The sequence below is a fragment of the Notamacropus eugenii genome, chromosome 6 (assembly GCF_028372415.1).
Source record: "Notamacropus eugenii isolate mMacEug1 chromosome 6, mMacEug1.pri_v2, whole genome shotgun sequence".
NCBI lineage: Eukaryota > Metazoa > Chordata > Mammalia > Diprotodontia > Macropodidae > Notamacropus > Notamacropus eugenii.
The window spans coordinates 262,118,561-262,140,352 of record NC_092877.1 but is presented as its reverse complement, the minus strand read 5'-3'; the positions used below and the strand labels follow the sequence as shown (position 1 = coordinate 262,140,352).

At 37.1% G+C, this 21,792-nt stretch overlaps 1 protein-coding gene across 6 annotated transcripts in view; it reads right to left on the bottom strand.

Moving 5' to 3' along the window:
* TBC1D4 (TBC1 domain family member 4) overlaps positions 1 to 21,792 on the bottom strand; it is a 216,783-nt gene that overhangs the window by 77,028 nt on the left and 117,963 nt on the right. For 3 of the 6 annotated variants that reach the window (XM_072622295.1, XM_072622300.1, XM_072622294.1), the window contains exons 2-5: positions 13,762 to 14,349; positions 12,120 to 12,209; positions 6,515 to 6,619; positions 623 to 755 (exon numbers count right to left, since the gene is read on the bottom strand). In XM_072622295.1, coding sequence (XP_072478396.1) covers positions 623 to 755; positions 6,515 to 6,619; positions 12,120 to 12,209; positions 13,762 to 14,349 — 916 coding nt within the window. Of the gene's footprint in view, positions 1 to 622; positions 756 to 1,245; positions 1,398 to 6,514; positions 6,620 to 12,119; positions 12,210 to 13,761; positions 14,350 to 14,932; positions 15,458 to 21,002; positions 21,224 to 21,792 lie in introns of those variants that run through there. The other 3 variants (XM_072622296.1, XM_072622297.1, XM_072622298.1) reach the window with 3 other exon arrangements.

Here is a 21,792-nt window from a genome sequence, read left to right as displayed (position 1 = left end):
TCTGTGAGACCATGACCTCATGAAATTTCAAGTAATTCAAATTTGCATGGTTCTTAACTTGTTCCAGGAAACAAGTCTTAATCACTAAATCCATTTAAGAAATGTCATTATATTCAAAGTTCCATGAGATAAGAACAGAATCTTCTTCAAAAACTAAGGCTTAATCTACAACAATATGAGCTATTGAGTTTTCATAAAATCACTTTTTCCCATTCTTTTCCTGAAACCCTGGCCATGTTTTCTTCCTTAGAGAATTGATCAGTCACTCTTAAAAGTTCTGAATTTTTATTCAGAAAATAAATCAATCAATAACAAAAAGGAAATCACTGACCAAAAGCAACATTTTATGAGATTTTTGTCTTCCTTCCCTTCAACAAGTATTTGCTCAAATATTTGGGGCAGAGAACCTTGCTAAGTAAGGATGGATCTTCTCTATCTCCTCAACCCGAACAACCAGGGAACACAACATATGCTTCAATTAGAAACAAAGACTCATTTAATTTTTCTTAATTTTTCTTCTTGTTTAACAAATACAAGTCAAGTCAACAGGTTATCTGTTAACACCTCCTGTGTGACAGGCAAAAAATCAAAATTATTTTGTGGAGGCTAAGTCAATACATACCTTCAATTCTTTCACAGAGTTTGTGCAAAGAATGCATTGGACAGGCCTCACACAATTTAATCTGGGTTTTGGCACTCTGAAGAGCAGCCGCTGTGCTGAAGGCTTGTTTCAGGGTGAGCATTACCTCATCAACCTACAAGAAGAAACAAAACTCAAGTCTGTAAAAGATTGCTCTTGTGGTATCAAATGAAAAATGTATCCAGCAATATAAGACTGTACGAAAAGACAAAACAATGCCAATTGGAGGTAAGGCTGGATTACTGGTTGCCTGGATATAGTTTTCAGATCAGTCTAACTGAGTGTTCATTTGTTTACAGTTTAGTATGCTTTTTAAACTAAATATATTGACAGAGATCTCTGAAAATTAAAAAGATAATCTGCAACATCTTTCAGAAGTAGTCTGATTTCTGACTATGTCGCTGTTGTGTGGTAGTATCTACTCATATAATTGTACTTTTGATATGGTTTTTTAGGGGAGATGAAAGGAATGACTTAGGTAATCTATTCAATTCCGAAAAAAAATATTCTACGGTCAATGGTGTCTCCTCAGAGTGTCTAAATGAGCATCATGCCACTTTTGACTCAAGTCAAATACCAATGAAGCTGTGCATCCCACTACTGACCTGGCAGCATCTCAGGCCAACTCATTTCTTTTTTGTTCTTTCATTCAATTGGATCAGGAGATTTGAATGCAGCCTTCTAAATTCCCTGGCTGCTACACTTGAGGGCCAAGTAACAGCTCATCCGCAGGCATTGTTCAGTTGTGTAGCCTGTGCCCTTGCCTTCTCTGCAATACATCCACAAATATAGTAGGGTGGTTTTCCCACACCCCATGGACCTGAAAAAGGTCAAACTCTAGTTTTCCTACAGGCAATTAAGAGTGATAACTCCTCACCAGAAACACTTTAGATAATTCAAAACCGGAATCATATTTAGAACACAGTACTTTTTTTTTTTGAGAAACCAACTCCCACCCTTTGGTCTAGTTTAAGGATAAAGTGCTATTCAAAGTAATAGGTCAACTTACACATTTGTATGTACAAGGCATTGAATATACAGATTAGATTAAGAGTCTAATGTATCATTCTCATCCTCCTAAAATGGATACTTGGGAAGAACTTCATGTAAAATGGATTTACTTACAGGACCTTTGGGAGCAGCTACTTTATGTTCCATTTTCAAAAAATCAAGGGCTCCAAAACTTGTGAGTGGAAAGTATGATACACATTCTCTTGGCTTGTTTCCACTGTGCTCCATTTTCCAAAAAAAACTATTTGAATGGATGCTCACTGTGTTTGTTTGAGGAGGAGGCTACCCTTTACTAAATGCACTTAAGGATTAGTCCCCTGATTAATAACGTTAGTAGCTTCAAAATGGCTTTAACTTGTTTAATTTATTCATCTTACTGTAAAAGATTCTCTAAATAACTGACTATACTGAATAGATAGATCTAAGTATAAAATCTTCTTAGCCATTTTTACAACAAACAGAAATGGAACCCTTTCCAAAGGGTTCTCAAACTTATTTGCATGTTTCTACCAAATTCCAACAAAATACATGATCTGATTACTATTATTCTATAATTTTAAATATACCATTTTATTTTACATCTCCTACAGAGTTCCTAGAACATTAGCAGAATTTCTTAAGTATAAATTTAATAAACAAGGGTAATAATAAATAATATTTACATACAACTTATGATGCATCAGGCATTGTGCTAAGCACTTTACAATTATTATCTCATTTAATCTTAACAACAATCCTTGAAGATAGGTGTTATTATTATCCCCATTTTACCAATATGGAAACTGAGGCAAACAGAGGTGGTTTGTTCTGGGTCACACATTATCTAAGGCCGAAAGTGAATTCAGGTCTTCCTGACTTCAAGCCTGGTACTCTATCCAGTACGCTATAGCTATCTCAATAATTCAAGTTCTCGTAGGTTATAAAAGGATCTCAAGATGTTATCTTGTTCTGTCTCTTGCCTTTTGCAGTTGTACGTATCTAAAATGAATGGTTATCAATCCTAATTTTACAGAGTGACATTAACAAAATGGCAATTTGTTTCATTAATTCATCACCAAAAGAGTTAAAAATCTTTGAAGGCATAGGCTCTGTAGCATTTAGTACCTAGCACAATGTTCTACATACTCTAGGTGTTTAACAAATATCTGCTGAATGTATAAATTAAAGAATGCTCTCCTTTATTTCTTAGAGAGGCACATGAAGAAATAAAAAAACACTTTCTGGATGAAGTCCATGAATCCACAAATGTTCTAATGATCTAGTGGTATGGCTCTAGTTTGCTGCATACTAAGTCCATTTGCTTTATGTTTTTAACAAATCCTTACAGCTACCCTTAGTAAGTCATCCCTTCTGCATCTCTTTTTCTGGCTAAACAATCACAGATTTTTAAACTTTTCTTCCTATGAACTACTGTTCCATTCCTTCCAATCAATTTAATAAATATTTACGACCTCCTCTGTGCAAAGCACTGTACTGGGGATAAAAACACACAAAAGGTGCAGTCAGTCCCTGCCCACAAGGAGCTAAGATGAAGATAGGAGGAGGAGGAGGAGCTCACTGAAGAGAAAATATACCACCACACAGGGGGAATAATGAGAGCAAAGGAAAAATCCCAACAACGTGCTCTCTATTCCTACTGCTCTTCTCCAGACAGCTGCTGGCTTTTCCATCTCTCTACATATGCAGATCCAACAATGAATACAGGATTTTAACAAAGGGTCTAACTAATGCCAAGTACAAAAGAATAACTTCCCAAACTTAAAATATTGTTGTCCTGTCAATATATTCATGAAGTTCATGAATATTCACATGAGTCCACTGTCCCAAATTTTCTGTTTCTTTTTTTGCATGTCTACATTCTTAGAACTCTAACTACTCCAGTACCTATAATCAGCTGGAGGAAGTTGTAGTCAGGCATTATTAAGAGGCAATATAAGTGAAAATTTCCCAACAATGAGAACTGTTTAAAAGTAGAAAAAGGGAGACAGTGGGGTCACTGAGGGCTTTCAATCAGAAGATGGATTACCACGTGTCAACAAATGCTGGAAAAGGCATTTTCATTCAGGCAGGGGTTGGATTAGATGCCTCTGAGGTCCCTTTTAATTCTGAGGTTCTGTGAATTTCATCTACTTTTGGATAGGGAACATCTGGCAAAAATTCCAGTTGCTTTGAATCTCATGGTTTAGTTTCTCCAGCTTATGTACTATACTAATCTAGGAGTAGAATGTTCTGTTACTTTTGATTATTAGTTTATAAGTTCAAATATATTTCACTGAATAAATTACATTATGCTGCATAGGTGCAGAAAAAATGCTTCCTGTTTATTCTTTGTACTCCACAAAGATAAGACCCCCAGGAGTGATTATGTAATGCACAGTCTTACACAACTGCTAAGACTATATCCATGAGATTGCCACTTGAAATATACTGCTTAAATGACTTTGTTTTTGATCCTTGTATGTCAGTTGTTTCAGCTCTCCCTCATTATGTGGAAAATTTACACAGAACTGTTCTTCCATCTTATAGTTTTGATGCCTCTTCATCTTGTACTGTGTTTTACTAATATAATTATGGGGACTAGAGTTCCTGGTTTTGGGAATCATGTTGTTCTAAAAAACAATTGTGCTGAAACGGAGACTCCAAGATATTCTCAAAACAATGCTAATACATTCGCAGCCAATCCAGTCTGTTTCCTTAGTCACAGTGTTGCTGGGATATTAATGCTTCTGAAGGTAGCCAAGCTTCTTACACTGATTTCTCTCTGCCAAAACTATTCTATGCCTGAGAATTGACCAAAGCTAATGGAAATATTTAATCTCACTTGAAGTCACTAAAATACATTCAAGAAACAGACCAACCCTATAGGGTAACTTCTTTTTTTCCAGGTTGGTCAAAATGTACCAGAGTATTTTAGGATATTAGGAAAACTCCCTTCATTCCTTCACCACTCGCCCCAAAAAATTATGAAGAGAGAAATCATTGAGGAAAGTGGATCTAATTAACATCTTCAATTAACAATTCTTCCTTTCAGTACAGTCATAGAAAGGAGAGGTTTGTCAACACCTAAAAACTGATTGAGCACATGTTAGACATGAAAATAAGACCATAGCTATGAGCACAGCCTTCAATGGCTTTAGGAGAAGAGAGAAATTGCAAAACAAACACTGTCTCCCCTACAGTGAATGACACTGAGAAGTACAGACACTTCCTTCTATTCTCCCTCTACTTCTCCATTCAGCCTCTGTCACTGTCAAGTGATAATAAGCAAAGGCTGCAGTGGGGCTGGGGAGGAAGCAGGAGGAAGGGGTGTTGAACAACAGATCTGATGTCAAAGGTGACATGTGTAGCTTGCAAGGATGTACATATTCCTGAAGACAATGTCCAAGTTTTCTTGTTGTGTAAGCACAAGTGATACCTCTTGTATTTCACAGTTACTGTATTTGGGCAATAGTATGGTACTTACAGGTGTTGAAGAAAGAAGGAATTGGAATTAAATATATAATAGAGATGGTTTCAGTAGAGAACAGGTAAAAAGTATGGATGACTAAAAATACCTTAGTAATTTTTTAACTCTTATCTAAGGCTGTTTTCCTCAGTTGATTCCTGTATCCTAACCAACAAAACTGATTGTTTTGACATGGAGATAAATAAAAAAGGATGAGAAGAAGGAAAAAAACACAAAACATGGAAAATTCAGACCAGAAAATGAGGCAATGTAAAGATAATGGAAAATCTACTCTTTAAAGCCCAGAACAAACACCTGAAAACTGCGGACAAAAAGATAAAGATCAAAGTAAAGCATCACTTAGGAAACTGACCCAGATTTTTTTTTCTAGTCTTTCACTGTTTTTTGTTGTCTTACTCTGAAAGCAGATTAGAAGGAAAAATTAAGGAGTCAACCCTCTTCCTCATCTTACAGTGAAAAAGGAAAAAGAAAAGAGGTCTTCCTTTGTATTCGCACTGTTAAAACACACACACACAAAAAATTTTTAAATGATGGGATTTTTAAGGTCAGTGAAATGCATAAACTTAGGAAAGTGAACATACAATTTGGCTTTGGTGTTCCGATCTTCCACTGTTTTATGGGGTCTGAAACCCTCTCAGGTGAAGGTGATCTCTACCTTCTCAAACTGCCCATAAAATTTTGCCTGAATATCTCCTTTGCACTTACTATGCTATCTCTTACATTACAGTTGCTTATGTTAGCAAGTCAACAAGTATTTATTAAGCACCTAATATGTACCAGGCACTGTGTTAAGTACTGGGCCTTCAAAGAAAGCAGAAGACAGTCCTTGCCCCCAAGAAGTTCACAAGTGAATGGGGAAAAGAACAAACAGTAATGTGCAAACAAGCTACCTGGAGCACTAACTGGAGATATATGTGTTTTGGCCACCTTTAGATCGAAAGTTCTATAAAAGCAGGGTCTGTGTCAGATCTATTCTTGTACTTCCAAAGCCTTTTATTGATCTAGACCTGTGACATCATCAGTATGGGGAAATCCCTGTGGGGAAACTCTTCCATCTGTGCTGATGAGTCACTCATCTGTAACCTGTAGTTTTAGTGGGGCAGTCTTTCCAAGGACACAGAAAGGTTATTTTTTTTTCATGGTTAGTCAGTGTCAAAAACAGGAACTGAAGACAGGTTTTCGTAAAACAAAGGCCAGCTTTCCATCCACAATCCCCATGAGGCTGTTCACATAGTAGTAGATGCTTAATAAATGTTTAGCACATTCATTGAATTCAAATGTTTCCTCCATATTCCCTCTATTTTTTTATTGCTTCTTTAATTAGATTGAGAAAAAAAATCGCTTTTTAATAATTTATTTTGCCAGTATGAGAAATAAATAACAATAATGTCACTTACCAAAGATTCACTTGCACACTGGAACACATAACAAATATACTGACTCAACCCAGGTTCTGGAGATTCCCGACAGATAAATCCAAAGTGATCAACATGCTTTATACCCTGGAGAGGGAAAAGAAAGTGTGGTGTCCTTAGAAAATTATATACATACCCATACATATACCCTTTAAGAAGTCATTTAAGTCCCATATCAGCACACAGGGAAGGTTTATGTTTGTATGTGAGATCCATTTCACTTCTTCCAGTGGGATACAGATTTTGCATGATGCCTAGGCATATATCTAACTTCCTTGATAATTTACAGCAATAAGTCTGGTTTCCAAGTTGGTTATCAGCTATAAAGAGAACTCTTTTTCTTGGAAAAAATAAAGGAGCTTCTTCATTCACTCAACAACCATTTGTAAAGAGTCAACAATATACAAAAGCATTTTGCTAGGAACTGGGAAAAACATAAAAATCATTAAGATACAGTTCCTTCCTCAAAGAGTTTATATTAGTTGGGGAATGCCAGCATAGAAGAGCAGAAGTTATGACAGACAAATATGCAAAGTCATACAAGCTACAAGGCAGAAAAGAGTACAATTAGTATGAAGAAAGTTAGGAAACTAGAAAAAAATAAAGATAATTTCTGAGAGACTGAAGGTAGAGATAAAAAAAGTCATTAGCTTAGAGGTAAGAATGAAAACCATGGGAGTGGGTGAGATTCTGTAGCATAAAGAGGATTTTATTGTTCTGAGAGTTCAGTTTCCCAGGATCCATGGCCATAACAATTTCTTGTTATCCTATAAAGTATCACTTGTATAGATTATGAAGTTCACATATCATCTGTGTAGATTGTGAGGACTCTATAAAGCACATGGGTGGTGGTCAGGGAGTGGGGAACCCTTAGAGCTGAATGCACAAGCTGGAATGCTGTGTGTGCCCTTACTGGTCTCCGTTAAAGTTTGGGGAGAGAAGGGACCTCTGAGAGAGACAGAAGACCTCTGAGAGAAAGAGTGAAGAGGGAACCTTTAGGGTTGAATGCACAAGCTGGAATGCTGTGTGTGCTTTGACCGGCTTGAGGGGATTTAAAGGAGTGCACAAGTTGTGCCGGTCTTGACTGACCCCATCAAGATGTAGGGGTAGTTGCCCTCCACTTCTCACTGGCTCCTGGGAGAAGGGTGATCAGGGAGTGCTGCAGGAGTTAATGGTCACACTGTTAGCAACAAAGGTTGCTAACTCAAAAAAACTGAGTTGAATACAGGAATGCTGGACTAGAATAAAGTAAGATTATTAATCCCTCCAAAGGTGTCTGTGTCTGACCAGATCAAGAGCGAACCTATGCCAGCAGCCCTCAAGTGTGCTGTGTTTACTGGGGATACAGCTTCCCAAAACAAAGTATAAAAAGTATCTGAGGAAATAACCTTGGAGTACATCCCTTTTAAGGTCCAGGAAGAGACAACAAGAAAGAAATGATCAAAAACAAAGTAGGAAAATAATGATAGTAGGTTGTCACAAAAAATCAAAAAAGAATAGCAAAGAAGAAAGGAGAGGAATGGGGGAGTGGTGGGGAAGAGATCAACACAGATGCTACAGAGTAGTCAAAAAAGGAGAAGGAATGAGAAGAGGCTACTGGAATTGGTCATAAGGAGATTGTTAGTGACCTCTGAAGGAATGTTTTTATAGAATGCAGAGATAGAAGCCAAATTTCAAGGGGTAACGTCACAGCATCATAGGATTTAGAGACAATTTCATCTAAGCTCTAACCTTACAGATGAAAAAACTGAGGCCCAAAAGGTGACATGATTATATGGCATTGGATAAAAACTATTTTTTCAAAAAAAAACTGAGTAAGTAGAGTCTAGTGAAGAATTTTTTTCTGTAAAGAAGTAAGGGATCTAAACAGGCTCATAGTTCAGATGGGAAGAAAGCAAAAGAAAGGGAGAGACTGCAGATACATGGGAAAAGGCTTATTTCAATAAGCAAGATCCTAGAAAAGGCAGAGAAGATGAATTTCAGGACACAAAGTTGTGCTGGCATTAGTAAGGAGTAGAGAAACTTCTGAAACCAAGAAGAAGGAAAGATGACTAAAAATGCTAAGAAATGTTTCAATATGAAATTTATAGAATTCATGGTAGATGACCTTAGTTTTCTTAATAAAATAAGAAAGCAGAAGAAGGTAGTCTCATCTACATTGATGACAGTAAAGGGCAGGAGAGAAATTTAAAACTTTCACAGAGAGTCAGTAGGGTTATAGCAGTTAAAAGTACTAGGCCTGGAGTCAGAAGACCTGATGTCAAATCCCAACTCAGGCACTTACTGACCATAACAAAATCATATGTAATCTCTCTCACCTTCTGCTTCCTCTCTGTAAAATGGAATTAATGACACATGTGCTATTATTATTACCAGCCTCACAGCCTTGTTAATATTGAACATGTATCAGGTGTTGTTATTGTTGCAGCTGTTATATGCTTATTACATTTTGCTTTGTATCGCATGTGAAAAATATTAAACGTAAACAATGAAAAAGGAACAGAATTTTAGAGCTGGGAAGGGACTTTTCTTCTAATTTCATAAAGAACAAAACTAAGGCCCCAAATGGTTGATCCTATGATCAGAAATAACTTGTCCAAAGTCACACTGCTAGCTGATTAATGGCCTAACTCCACTCTTAACTTTCCCTCCCTCAAAAAAGAAAACAGAACAAGAGGCAGATCAGTCACTTACTTCTCAGGTCTTCTTATTATATTTGTTGTTTTAAGCTGAAGAATATGGCTTTAACATTTTTCTTCGAGAATATACATGCAGAATTTAATTTATATATTGGTTATGAAGCAGAAGACAAATCAGTACATAAAAAGCACAACTCGAAATTTTATTTTTTCTTGTTTATGAATAATATGGCATCTCCTTACAGCAAATTTCCATTAAAAAAACTTTGCTATGTTCAGGCATAGAAACAAAAATACTACCTGTCCAAATATTTGTTATTTATTCATCTTTGTATAGAGCAATCACTCACTTATGCTGCACTGATTCTGCTTTTACTATCTGAAATTAGTTGACATGGGGAATGCACTGGTAAGAAATCCATTAGATATCTGTTTAGGTCTTTTTAAAGTTGGTAAAGTGTTAGGACTAGAAACTAAGTTCTCTCTACCTCTCAACACAGTATTCTTGCCACAAAACCATGCAACCTCTGAGGCACAGAGGTTGTAAGATTAGGGATGTGGGTCCAAAACAATTTTAAAATGACTAAGAAAGGCATTCCATATTCTGACCAGCCTTCCTTACTTATCTAAACTTAATAATGCAGTTAAGAAAACTCTCCACTTTATCACTTAACAGAGATGTTTATCTTCAGGAAAAATACATATAATACCATAAAATAAAATTTTAAAAGCCCTCATACAATGACTTTGATATCCAGTGAAATGAAGACTGAGATCACCCAAGCAAACTTTATTTGTAACAAATACTATATTTGAGTCAAGGCTTCAGGAAAAGAAATATTAAAGGCATCAAGTCATCCATTTTACATATTCCACCTATCACTGAGGTTTTTTTTAATCTATTGTCATCAAATGATATACTGAACATAGAATAAATCTGAAAATTATTCAAATGCTACACAAATGAAAAGTGACAAGAAGTCTAATGAGTTAACTGGTTCTTTATGTGGAAGAACTTCAACAGGATCTAGATTGAGAGTTGGAAGGAATCTGAGAGGCATTATGATGACATAACCAGTATTTATAGAGCAATTTAAGGTTTGCCAAGTGTTTTATGTATTTTATCTCATTTAACCTTCACTGCAGTTTGAGGCAGATACTATCATTTTATAGATGAGAAAACCGGCTGAGAGAGGGTTACTGACTTGCCCAGACTCACACAGCTAGTAATTATCTGCAGCAGGATTCAGATTCAGGTCTTCCCCTTCAATTTGCAGATAAGGAAACTGAAGTTCAGAGAGATAAGAGATTTGTCCAACTTGTCCAGGATCACAGTTTCAAAGGCACGATATAACTCTATGTTTTCTTGATTCTAAGTCTACTATATCCAGTGTTATCAAATTCAAATAGAAACAGGGGCCCCTAAACTGTACATAAAGATTCCTGCAGGCCACAGACTGACTCAGAAAATCATACATTATCTATGTCTTATTGTATTTTTATTTATTCTATAAAATGTTTTCCAATTATACTTCAGTATGGTTCAGGCTGCACTCACAAGTGTTGAAGGCTACAAAGCAACATGCCATGTGTTTGTCACCTCTGCATTATGTCCCACTGCCTGCTCAGTTATCATCAAAAATGAACTGTCTGTGTAAAAAAATTACATACACTCTACAAACCACTACATAAAAGTGACACACAAATTACTGTGGCCAGCAGTTGTCCACCCTTTTCATTCAGTAGTGACTGCCATAGTACCTCAGGTACATCAGTCCATTCTACAAATCACCACACCTAACTGCAACGCCTCAACTATACACTAGATAATTTCCAAAATACCTTCTAGAGAATACTCTAGCCTTTGTTGAAATTTCCTCTAGCCAGGCAGCACTTTCACATATGCAACAATTGGCTAGAAAGGCTATACTATTTTAAAAGCAAATGTGATGCCAGCATAAAAATAGGAATGAGGCTTAAACTAAACCTTCAGATACCTAATGTGATTCCTAAGATGCTAAAGTTAGCCTAATGGCTACAGAAAGAGGAAACTGATGCTGTAGCATGGAGTGATCCAATAACTAAGAGGTAGGTCAAAGAACCACAAAGTGAAAGTAATCTGAATCTGACACAGTTCATTAGTGACTAAAAGAAATCTTTCATTAGATCCATAATGAATGGAGAGAAAAAACACACAAAACTTCTGTATTCAGAGAACATCATTAGCTCAGTGGGTCTTAAAACACTCATGTGTCTCAATAAAGAAAGCAGCCCTCTTTCCTGAACTTAGTAAAGCAGTACTTCTCACTCATAAAGGGACCCTCCACCATTCTCTTCCTAAAAGCTACTGTCTTCAACCAGGAAGCTAGAAAAGAGAACTGGATGAAAGAAGTTAAGGCTACGTAATCAGACAATGAAAATAAAGCAGACAACACCACATTTGTCCAGACAGGGTGATTTACTATGAAGTGTTACCATGCCTACCTTAAAATATTTTCAAAGTAAAACAAAGGTAAAAGTCACCAACTAATATATGTGAAATGGCTAGATTTTTTGTTTTCCAATTATTGGGGGGGGGGGGGTGGAATAAGAGGTAAAGAAGAGGCCGCTGACGGAAGGAGGGGGTAAAGGAATGAGAACTGAGACAGAACTGGTTAAAAACACTAGTTTTTTTTTTTTCTATCAGTTTTAGTTCAAAGGAATAAGCATGATCACATCTACGTAGGCCTCTCTACTTAGGATTTTGAGAAACACTATTTATTAAGTGAAAGAATAGGAGGGCATGCAGGTGGTAATCTAACATTACATGATATACACACATAAATTTAAAACAGCCTAAAGTATACAAAACTAAAACCTAGCTTTTTTTAATCTGGGTATTTTCAGGTCTATTTACATGCATTACATAGGCTCTTTGTTTAAATAATATCATCTCCTGTAATACATACCTGAGAACAAGAAGATATATCTTTAAAATTCTTTTCAAGAACAACTGACTTGGAATCTGGACTGATTAGATTAACTTCAAATCTCCCAACCTTGAAAATAAAGACATACTAATTATTTTCAATGCAAAAGTACTCAAATTTCACTTTACCAATAAAAATTCAATTATGCATATACACTAAATTAACCTGTCTCAAATATACCAACCATTCTCAATCTTTTAGCTATGAAATATCAATTGCCCAAAATAATTTCCCTACTTCTGAAAAAGTGTATTAATGTAGAAGTTTAACTATGTTAGCTTCTTGTGAGACAATGAGTTTGTAGCAGATCTCTGTTTTAATTCTGAATTGAAATAAAGTCATTACTACCAAGTTTAGTATTAGTGTAAGAATTTATAACATAAATGTAGACTGACCCAAAAGGGAAAGATAGCCCTTAAAATCTTATGAAAACTTACATGTTAGTCTGGACAAATCTAATCAATACGCATCCTCCTTATGAAAGGTGACCCTTGTGTGACATTTGAATGAGTCACCAAAGGAAATTCTGGTATTTTATCTCTAAAGGTCCTTAAAAATGAGCAAAGGTTCTCATCTGTATGTTGATAATTGAGGAATATCCCTAAAGTAGTGGGGATTGAGCAAATGGTCCCTCTGGTTCTACAACAGAAGGAACTTGAGCATTTCTCTATTTTATAACCCTAAGTTGTTTTGTTTTGGCAGGAGTAAGGGATGCAGTGAGAGCTGAAGGGGACAGTAGAAAAGACGCTGTTCTAATGCCCAGAGTACACCTTTCCCCAAATTCTTCTGAGGACAGAAAATACTCAATGACTAAATCAACTACTTCTTCAGTCTTCTTTTCTCATTGCCTGATGTTATATTACATATATAAAGTATACATATTATAGAACATATATGTGTATATACACATATATATAAAATACATCTGTGCGTGTATCCTCTGAAAACTCTAATTACTATCCAGACTTTCCTTTTATCATTAGGAAATTTCCTTCACTTCTCCCATGCCTGGTAAGAGTTGGTGACTTGCTCAAATATTCTCCCTCACCCCAGATCCCTTCAGGGGTCTTATATGCAGATATAAGTTAACAATATTTATTTATGGATTGATACTACACAATATTTTGGTAGGAGAGACCTAGAGCCACAAATGTAACCATTTTTCCCCATAAATTCATTCTGCTTTGCTGTTTTTAATCTATTCCTTTCATATTTGTTCCTTTCTTATGTCCCAGTATCCTTCCTTTCCAATTTCCTCAAATCCCTTCTCCTCTCTCTTGGCCCATAGGTCATTCAGATCTAAAACGGACCTAAGAAGTCATCCAGTCTAACTCTCTCCTTTTACATATGAGAATATTAAGGCCCAGAGAGGTCACAAGCAGCACAGCCAGGTTCTCTGGCTCAAACCCAGATGCTCTCTGACTCCAAATCATGGGCACTTTTGTTTTCTGCCTTGCCTATACTCTTCCTTGTTTGAGAGTAGGGATGACAAAGAGGGTTTAATTAGCCATTTGGAGGTGGTCGGTTTCGCTAAAGTCAGCTTGGCTCTGTCCGCCTTCAGGCTGCAATACAAGGTACTACAGACCATAAGCAAGGCTCTCACAGAATGACTGGCAAGTACCTGGAACAGCATTGTCCTGTTCTTCTCTGAGTCAGAGGGCTGGACGTGACTAGGGGCACTTGCATGTCTTCTTCGTGGCTGTACTTTTAGGGGGCCATCATGCACCTTCTTCTGTGAAACTGCAGTCACACTGCTACATCGAGACCGGAATTCTTGTTGTTCGTCAAAACCAGAATCTTCCAAAATCCTTTCAGGGAAGCAGACACGAGAGCTGGACAAACTTGGCTGTCCCACCACCATTGTTAGGCCAGAAGCAGGAGAGGTTATCTCATCAAGTTCCTCAGACTGACCATCTGCTGGTGAAATGGGTGCTTCTGACTCAAAGACCATCAGGTCATTACTGGAATCAGAACTGCGCTGCTCACTCAGGAGCCGGAGACGCTGTTGCTCATGTAGGCTGAACTTTTCAATGCAGTCATCAATGAGAGTTGATGGGGCCTTCTTACAGGTCACAGTTACCTTCCCACAATAAAGTACCTCAAACTTCTGAGAATTGTAAAAGGCATCCTCACTATCTTTATTAGGTTTGGCATCCTCTTTCAGGGCTGCTTTGGACACTTGCCTTATACTGCTAATAACATCAGGAACCTGCAGGGAAAAAAGAAAACAAAATCCTCATTTTGGTTGGAAATATTTCTATTTCACCTATATCCAACACACAGAATATACCTCTCAAAAATGTCTGATAAAATATACAACAATCAAAGGTCAATCTAGGTAAACAAGAAAAGTGAAATCATCAAAAGACTGATATTTACAATCTTTTTCAGGTAAAATTTAGGCTCTGACAGAAATTATTCTTATGAATTCATAAAGAGTTATATCTGTCACTATAATAAATACAACTGTAAAGTTTCTACGAAGCTGATATTGAGTAGGTAGAGCATCAGACTTAGAATCAGAAAGACATGGGTGCAAATCCAACTTGAGATACTACCTCTGTGAGCCTAGACAAGCCCCCTAGCCTTTCTGTGCCTTGGTTTCTTCAAGTATAAAATAAAAGAGGTGGGACTTCGAAGGGACTGCTTCAAAGGTCCCTTGCAGTTCTAAACTTATGACTCTATCATATTACTTTCAAAGATGTTATGAGTTTCCCTCCAAAAGTAATTACAGTCCTCTAAGCTTCCTGGTGACAAATAGAAAAACTACCGTGACATTCCAGAAAACTCACATGAAAACTCATGGTTAGTTGCTTGTTGTCACCTCCATTAGAGTATGAGCTCCTTGAGGGCAGGGACTGTCTTGTTTGCTTCTTTTCGCATCCTCGGTGCTTTGCATAGTGCCTGGCACACAGTGGGTACTTAATAAATCTTGATTAACTGGTAAGTGAACCTCTAGTTAAAATAGAAACTGATCCTTAGATTTTAAGTGTCCATGATATTATGCAAACCAGTGTTCCCTTCAACAAAACTATTACGAATATTCAAGAATATTCAAGTGTTAGACATAAGAATTCCAGTTTTAAAAAAACAGAAGACAGGACCAGGCAATTAGACACAATGTAATATATTCATATCCATCACTTCCTTTTAAAGAGTAATGGAAAAACTGTGTAATGTCTTTGAGATAAGGGACTCTACACATGACACAGCTTGCAAAAGAAGTCAGGTGTTACAGGTCAACATATGACCAAGTCAGCTTAACTCTGTATGGTCTTTTCCCCTTATCAGTTCAGTACTCTTGGTTCTCAAGCCACTGAGAATGGATTTGACAGATTCTCAAGTAATGGTGCTGGCTGGCAAAAGCACCAAGAGTTTTAAAATGCAATGATTTCTTTTCATCAAGCATCTCTGCTGAAGGACTAATATCTAAGATTATATATGAAATTAATAGAAATATATAAGATCAAGAGCCATTTCTCAATGTAAAGTCACAGAATATGAACAAACCTCAAAAATAATTGCAAATTGTTAACTTCACATTAAAGAGAAACGCAAATCAAAACAACCTTGAGGTTTCACCTCATACTTCTGCTAATCAACAAAGATAAGAAAAGATGGAATAGTCAATATCAAAGAGGTTTTTTAAAGATAGCCATGCTAAAACACTATTAGTGGAATATCAGTTGGTCCAACCACTATAAAAAGCAATTTGGAATTATGGTTAAAAAAATTAATAAAGGAGGCGGAGCCAAGATGGCGGAGTAGAAAGACGCACATACACATAGCTCTGAACCCACAGCCCACAGAACATCTGTAAAAAAGAACTCCTGGCGAATTCTGGAGCAGCAGAGGCCATACAACAGTGGAGCGGAGGAGATTTCTATTCCAGAGAGCCCTGCAAACCTCTAGCAAAAGGTCCGTCGTGCTGCGGACACAGAGTCCAGCCCAGCCCTGCCGTGGCTGCGCGGCACTGAGAGGAACAGATCTGAGCAGGCTTCGGGGACGGAGTCTCCAGCAGCCCCCTGGGTCCCTGCACCTACAGGTGATGGGGGTCGGTGAAAGGGTCTCTTTGGCGGGTTGAGAGGGGAGTGGGGTGCCCCCATAACTCAGGCCCCCTCGGGAGGCAACAGCAGAGGTGGGTGCAGACCTGGGCTCCCCAAGCAGGCAGGAGCCTGGATCCATTGTTGAAGGTCTCTGCATAAACCCCCTAAGGGAACTGAGCCTGAGAGGCGGCCCTGCCCCCACCTGAGCAGCTGAACTTAATCTCACACTGACTAGCAGCCCCACTCCCACCCTGAGGCTGGGAGGCAGCATTTGAATATCAGATCCCAAGTGCTGGCTGGGAGGATCCGCAGGCAGACTGGGTGTGAAGAGAATATTCAGAAGTCAAGTCACTGGATGGGAAAATGCCCAGAAAAGGGAAAAGAAATAAGACTATAGAAGGTTACTTTCTTGGTGAACAGGCATTTCCTCCCTTCCTTTCTGATGAGGAAGAACAATGCTTACCATCAGGAAAAGACTAAGAAGTCAAGGCTTCTGTATCCCAGCCCACCCAATGGGCTCAGGCCATGGAAGAGCTCAAAAAGGATTTTGAAAATCTAGTTAGAGAGGTGGAGGAAAAACTGGGAAGAGAAATGAGAGACATGCGGTCAAAGCATGAACAGCAGGTCAGCACCCTGCTAAAGGAGACCCAAAAAAAATGCTGAAGAAAATAACACCTTGAAAAATAGGCTAACTCAACTGGCAAAAGAGGTTCAAAAAGCCAATGAGGAAAAGAATGCTTTCAAAAGCAGAATTAGCCAAATGGAAAAAGAGGTTCAAAAGCTCACTGAAGAAAATAGTTCTTTCAAAATTAGAATGGAACAGATGAAAGCTAATGACTTTATGAGAAACCAAGAAATCACAAAACAAAACCAAAAGAATGAAAAAATAGAAGATAATGTGAAATATCTCATTGGAAAAACAACTGACCTGGAAAATAGATCCAGGAGAGACAATTTAAAAATTATGGGACTACCTGAAAGCCATGACCAAAAAAAAGAGCCTAGACATCATCTTTCATGAAATTATAAAGGAAAACTGCCCTGAGATTCTAGCACCAGGGGGCAAAATAAATATTGAAAGAATCCACCAATCACCTCCTGAAAGAGATCCAAAAAGAGACACTCCTAGGAACATTGTGGCCAAATTCCAGAGTTCCCAGGTCAAGGAGAAATTACTGCAAGCAGCTAGAAAGAAGCAATTCAAGTATTGTGGAAATACAATCAGGATAACACAAGATCTAGCAGCTTCTCCATTAAAGGATCGAAGGGCATGGAACAGGATATTCCAGAAGTCAAAGGAACTAGAACTAAAACCAAGAATCACCTACCCAGCAAAACTGAGTATAATACTTCAGGGGAAAAATTGGTCTTTCAACGAAATAGAGGACTTTCAAGCATTCTTGATGAAAAGACCAGAGCTGAAAAGAAAATTTGACTTTCAAACACAAGAATGAAGAGAAGCATGAAAAGGTGAACAGCAAAGAGAAGTCATAAGGGACTTACTAAAGTTGAACTGTTTACATTCCTACATGGAAAGACAATATTTGTAACTCTTGAAACTTTTCAGTATCTGGGTACTGGGTGGGATTACATACACACACACGCACACGCACACGCACATAGAGACAGAGTGCACAGAGTGAATTGAAGAGGATGGGATCATATCTTAAAAAAATGAAATCAAGCAGTGAGAGAGAAATATATTGGGAGGAGAAAGGGAGAAATGGAATGGGGCAAATTATCTCTCATAAAAGAGGCAAGCAAAAGACTTTTCAGTGGAGGGATAAAGAGGGGAGGTGAGAGAAAAACATGAAGTTTACTCTCATCACATTCCACTAAAGGAAGGAATAGAATGCACACTCATTTTGGTATGAAAACCTATCTTACAATACAGGAAAGTGGGGGATAAGGAGATAAACAGGGTGGGGGGGATGATGGAAGGGAGGGCATGGGGAGGACGGAGCAATTTGAGGTTGACACTCATGGGGAGAGACAGGATCAAAAGAGAGAATAGAAGTAATGGGGGACAGGATAGGGATGGAGGGAAATATAGTTAGTCTTATACAACACAACTATTATGGAAGTCATTTGCAAAACTACCCAGATTTGGCCTATATTGAATTGCTTGCCTTCCAAAGGGAAGGGGTGGGGAGGGAGGGATGAAGAGAAGTTGGAACTCAAAGTTTTAGGAACAACTGTCGAGTACTGTTCTTGCCACTAGGAGATGAGAAATACAGGTAAAGGGGTATAGACAGTTATCTGGCCCTACAGGACAAAAGAGAAGATGGAGACAAGGGCAGAGAGGGATGATAGAAGAGAGCGCAGATTGGTGATAGGGACAATTAGAATGCTTGGTGTTTGGGGGGGGAGGGGATAAAAGGGGAGAAAATTTGTAACCCAAAATTTTGTTAAAATGAATGTTAAAAGTTAAATAAAAAAAATTAATAAAATGCCCATATTCTTTTACCCAGATATTCCACTACTACACACATACCAAAGAGATTAAAGATAAAAGCCTCCATGCATCCAAAATACGTATAGCAGCACTTCTTAACAGTAGCAAAAAATGGAAATGAAATAGATTGTTGATTGGGGAATTAATAAAAAATGACACATGAAAGTAATGAAATTGTACCGTACTATAAGAACTATGAATAAGAACAATACTGAAAAGACTGACATGAACTGAGGTAAATGAAATCAACAAAACTAATATACACAATGTTTACCACTAGGATCAGAAAACACTGCACATGCTGTACTTGTCTGATACGCTGGTTAGTTTCACTGAATTTCCCATATGACCACTTTCTTCTTCTTCTTCTTCTCCTCTGACTGTCTCCGTCTCTCTCCCCCCCCCGCCCCCAGCCCTCTCTGAAGTGCCCCCTCCCTGGTCATCGCTCTCCTCTGTAACTTGTCTTCCCTGTCGTAATATAAGCTCTTTGGACAGAAGGAAGACCAGAAAGAACTGGAGATGAACAGGACAGCCTTGAACATTATATAGTGAAAAAGAAAGCAAAGTGTATATAACAGAGATTTGCAGCTTTATATACACTCTTTTTTTCTGATCTATTATTCATGTGCATTTTGCTTGGTATTTATTTAATTCAGAAGAAAAATAAACTTTTAAAAAGCATTTTAGCTCCTTAAGAGGAGTTATCTTTATATGTGAATCCCAAAGTGCTTAGAGCAGTGCTCAGCACATAGTAGGTGCTTTATATGTGATTTTTTTTTTTTTTTCCCATTAATTCATTCATTCTCTGTTATGGGGAATAGCTCTCTGGATAAAAAGTTGGGAAATGGTGCATTTAGAAATATAGGTAATACAAAACCAAAAAATGTTAACAAAAAAGCTTTTCAAAAATGATTCCTCTGGATCACAAATCCATTAGTCATCTAATTCAGTAAACTAGGTGTTCCTCAACTCACAAATACAATTCTAGGAATTTGGGGAGAAATGTTTTAATTCATGTGTTTTGGATACAGAATTTGGGAACCTCTTTTATGAGGCTGTCAATCTTTATATTATCCTACAATGACAATGTGATTTTGGACACAACATCAGTTAAGGATGGATTGGCAGGGATAACTGTTTAGAGAGATGGGGTGGGCGGTGTTTAAAAAGAGGAGAAAGTCGAAAACATATTGCGGTTTGTTTACGTGGTGATGCCATCTAACAGAAATAGGGAAGTCAAAAGATAGAATATGGCTTAGGTCATCTGCTATTCAAAAATTTCCATCATAAGCTCAGCTTTTTACATGATTACTTAAAATGATAATGGGTTATCCACGTAAAAATACTTGAAAGTTTTGCGCAGGTCTGCCACTAGGGAAATCACTTAATCCTTTGAATCTCAGTTCCTTTTCACTAGATCATTTTTAAGGTCCTTGCTAGCTCTAAAATTTCCCAGTCTATTACCTTACCAAAAAAAAAAAAAAAAAGCCACTTAATGTGGCATAATGTGGCATTGGCTATTAAAACATAAAAATGGTTATTTTTTTTTAAATTTTCTTCGCATAAATACACCATTAAGCCACAAAGGATAATTTGGAACTAACATAATATATTGAACCACTTATAACAAGGCTAATACCAAAATTCAAAATACAGTTGTGAGTCAGTTAGAATTTTAAAAGATAGACTTTACCTACTTTAAATGTTAATGGGAAGAGTCTTATGTTTTAAACAGGGTAAAAATCCTTCAGATGAACTATTGTAACCATATTTGAATGCTCTAAAAGCTAGAGGCAACAGCTACAAATCATTTCAGAGATCTTTAAAAGGAATAGTCTACAGAGGTGGTAAAAGACAACAAATGTACTAATTTCTAATATTTAATCAGAAATATTTTGATAAAGTTCTATTTTCTCAAATATAAAAAGATCAATTCATCCATATAAAATGACAAAGCATGTCTCACACAGCTTTAACTTTCAAGAGCCTCAAAATACTGAGAAACAGGACAGTATTGCTGAGAAGCAAAACAGTAATAGCCTTTATGATTAGCTTTTTCTTGTTATTGCTACAATGCCTTTACGAAGGGACTCAGATTGCCTAAATAAACAATCAAAAACCTCAAAGCCATCCTGGAGGAGTGCTGTTATGTTAGAATCCTGTACTATCAAACTTCATAGTATTTAATTAGTATATACGCTTAAATTAGCAACCACCAAAGAAACCTGGTAGTCTTAAGCACATTAATCCTTTTAACTTGAAGAAAATAATTTTAAATCTAAGACTGACATGTGATTTGAGTTCTAGTTAGCTCATCCATGCAAAAGAAAATTAAGAAAAAAGATTAGTGATAAAAACTACCTTTCCATCAGGAATCCAGCTGAAGAGGGGAGCCATTCCCAGGGAACACTAAATTTGATAAATGAATATTGTTCTTAGTAAGACCCTGTAGCCACATTTAGTAGGGAGTTTTCTCTCTTTCTGAATGAGCAATATTTCTTGAAGTTTACGTTAGTATGCTGTCACCAGTTAAAAGATCTCCTACTAGTAACCGTTACTGCTTCAAAAGTCAAGCATTTCCTGACACTGAATACAGGAAATACATGAATTGTTCAGGATTTGAAAGTCAAAGAAAGCCTCTGATTTCTTTCAAAAGGAATGCTCTAATTTCAATGACCTCTTTCTGCTGTTTAAAATTAACTGGGAATAGGAGTTTGACACTTATTAATTAGGGAGATACCAGAATATTAGTCACAGTTTGAAGAAATATCTAGACAATAATCATTTCTCCTATGTTCCCCTTATCTGACTATATTTCTGTAAACATCTGGAGAAGGAATTAAGGGAACTGAGTTCAGAATAAACTACTTAAAACTCCAAGTTTGAAATTAAAAATCAACTAGGCTAACGTGTAGGAGGAATAAAACAATATTCTACAGTATCAATACTGATATACCTGGTACTATGTTGTTTTTTAGTTTTATGTATAATATTTATGTAAATAAAAATGGTTAGGACATAAAATATATATTACAGTTAGATGGGGAGGTAGAGGAAATCAAGATAACGAGAACAAAAGATTGGGTTTCATCAGAAGGGTCAGAAAATCAGAAGAATACTCACACCACTCAACTACCCATAAAAATGGAGC